The sequence below is a fragment of the Penaeus monodon genome, chromosome 22 (genome assembly GCF_015228065.2).
Source record: "Penaeus monodon isolate SGIC_2016 chromosome 22, NSTDA_Pmon_1, whole genome shotgun sequence".
Classification (NCBI taxonomy): Eukaryota; Metazoa; Arthropoda; class Malacostraca; order Decapoda; family Penaeidae; genus Penaeus; species Penaeus monodon.
Window position 1 is genome coordinate 27,794,908 of NC_051407.1, and position 2,259 is coordinate 27,797,166.

At 40.5% G+C, this 2,259-nt stretch overlaps 1 protein-coding gene across 1 annotated transcript; it reads left to right on the plus strand.

Annotated features, from left to right (window-relative positions):
• Nucleotides 1–48: 48 nt before the first annotated feature.
• Nucleotides 49–2,129, plus strand: LOC119587402 (protein FAM200B-like). Its single transcript, XM_037936141.1, has 4 exons — nucleotides 49–714; nucleotides 818–1,109; nucleotides 1,166–1,347; nucleotides 1,473–2,129. The coding sequence occupies exons 1-4, from the start codon at nucleotides 49–51 to the stop codon at nucleotides 2,127–2,129; spliced, it is 1,797 nt and encodes a 598-aa protein (XP_037792069.1).
• Nucleotides 2,130–2,259: the final 130 nt, after the last annotated feature.

A 2,259-nucleotide genomic window follows, 5' to 3' on the forward strand; every position in this document is an offset into this window, starting at 1 on the left:
GGGGGGGGGGGACACGCGCGTTTGATTCCTGTGCTAGACAGAACTAATATGCGTTCAGAATCTTCACTCGTCAGAGTCACGAAATTTTCATCAGTTACGTTTGTACCGCGGGAGCGTAAAAATAGACACAGAGAACACCTCAGTGACACATACAGTTATACCGAACGCTTAAACAAAATGGATCGTTTTATTATAAAACACGCCTCTGTTCAGTCGTCAAGTACGTGTGCACCTGATAAATATACACAGGCCAACGAGCCTGGCTCGATCAAAACAGAGGCCGCATCTACATCAGCTTCTGAACCGCCTCCCAAGAAGAAAGTCAAGTCATCGACAAGGCAGTACAGTGACGAGTTTCTGAAGTATGGCTTCGTCAAGTGTGAACAGGAAAAGGGAGAACCAAGGCCTCAGTGTGTGATTTGCAGTGAAGTTCTCGCAAATGAGAGTTTAAAGCCATCAAAATTAAAGAGACATCTCGAAACCAAGCATCCTAGTCTGGCTACAAAACCAGTTGACTATTTCCAGAGAAGAAAGGAACAAATGAAGATGTCAGTGAAAGTTCTAAATGCAGCAACCACTCTTAATGACAAAGCACAATTAGCATCATATTTAGTTTCATATCGCATTGCAAAAGAGAAAGTACCATACACATGTGGTGGGAAAACTTATTCTACCATCTTGCGTGGATATAGTGAGCACGATGCTCGATGGAAAGTCGGCAGACAAGATCAAATGTGTCCCAATCAGTGATACAACAGTGTCACGGCGGATAAGTGATATCGCAGAAAATTTGGAACAGCTGGTGTCACACCTACAGACTGCTGGAGAATTTGCTATTCAGCTGGACGAAAGTACTGATATATCTAACTGTGCAGTGCTCCTGGTGTACGTCAGATACGTACATGAAGATGACTTTTTGGAAGATATGCTTTGCTACTTAACCTTACCTACTCATTCATCAGGATTTGAGATATACAGAGTGCTGAATGACTGCATAGTTGGAAAATACAAGCTGAAATGGGCCAATTGCAAAGGAATTACAACCGATGAAGCAGCAATTATGACTGGGAAAAAGAGCGGTGTTGTGACAAAAATATCAGAAGCAGCCGGTAATGATGTAACTTGGAGACATTTTTCATCCACCGTGAAACGCTGGCTGCCAAAGGTATCCCAGACAATCTCAGAGGTGTTTTGAATGACGTTGTGAAAGTTATCAACACAATCAAAGGAAGTGCACTTAACAGTCGGTTGTTTGAACTCTTGTGCCTGGAGATGGGAGCTGATCAATCACACCTTATTTTCCATACGGAAGTTCGATGGCTCTCCCGCGGGAGAATTCTAACAAGGGTTTATGAGCTAAGAATGGAAATTCATATTTTTCTTCTCGAGAAAAAATCCAGTATGGCAAGCTTGTTTTGCAATGATGAGTGGATTCTAAAACTTTCATATTTATCAGACATTTTCTAAATGAGCTTAATCTAAAACTGCAAGGGAAAGAAACTGATGTATTCCGACACTGTGAGGAAGTAGAAGCATTTAAGAAGTCAATAATGCTGTGGCAAGCAAGGCTTGCTGTTGATCAACCTCTTCACTATATGTTCCCAATACTTTTGCAGCATATTGAACAACATAATAACACCAGTGAAGAAACCATGAAGAAATTGAAATGTGATATACAGCTGCACCTCCATTCTTTGTCAAGCAGTTTTGAACAGTATTTTCCTGAAGAATACCTTAAGAATATAAGAGACAACCATTGGGTGAAGGACCCTTTTGCATTTGAAAAACCAGAAGTTGTTTTAGGGCTAAACCTTACACCTGATGAAGAAAAGGAACTTCATCTGACAAGTGATACATCATTAAGAATCAGGATGCGGTCATCACCTCTGTCATCATTCTGGATAAGTGTTTCCAAGGAATATCCACATCTAAGTAAGAAAAGTATTTTACTTTTGATCCCCTTTACAACTACATACTTGTGTGAAGCTGGATTCTCAACCTTGACAAAACTAAAAAGCAATGAAAGAAATCGACTCACTCCTACAGCCGACATGCGTGTGGCGTTATCCTCCTGCAAGCCAGACTGGAATAAGATAACGAAAGACAAGCAGGCACACCAGTCACACTGAACACGTAAGTGCAGACTATTTTTCCTTGCTTTCTTGCAGCAGTGTATTCAACTTTACTCCGATTTCGTATTTTTTATAACTTTTTAGGTAAACTTAACATGTTTTCAATATAGCCAGTTTTATATAAATA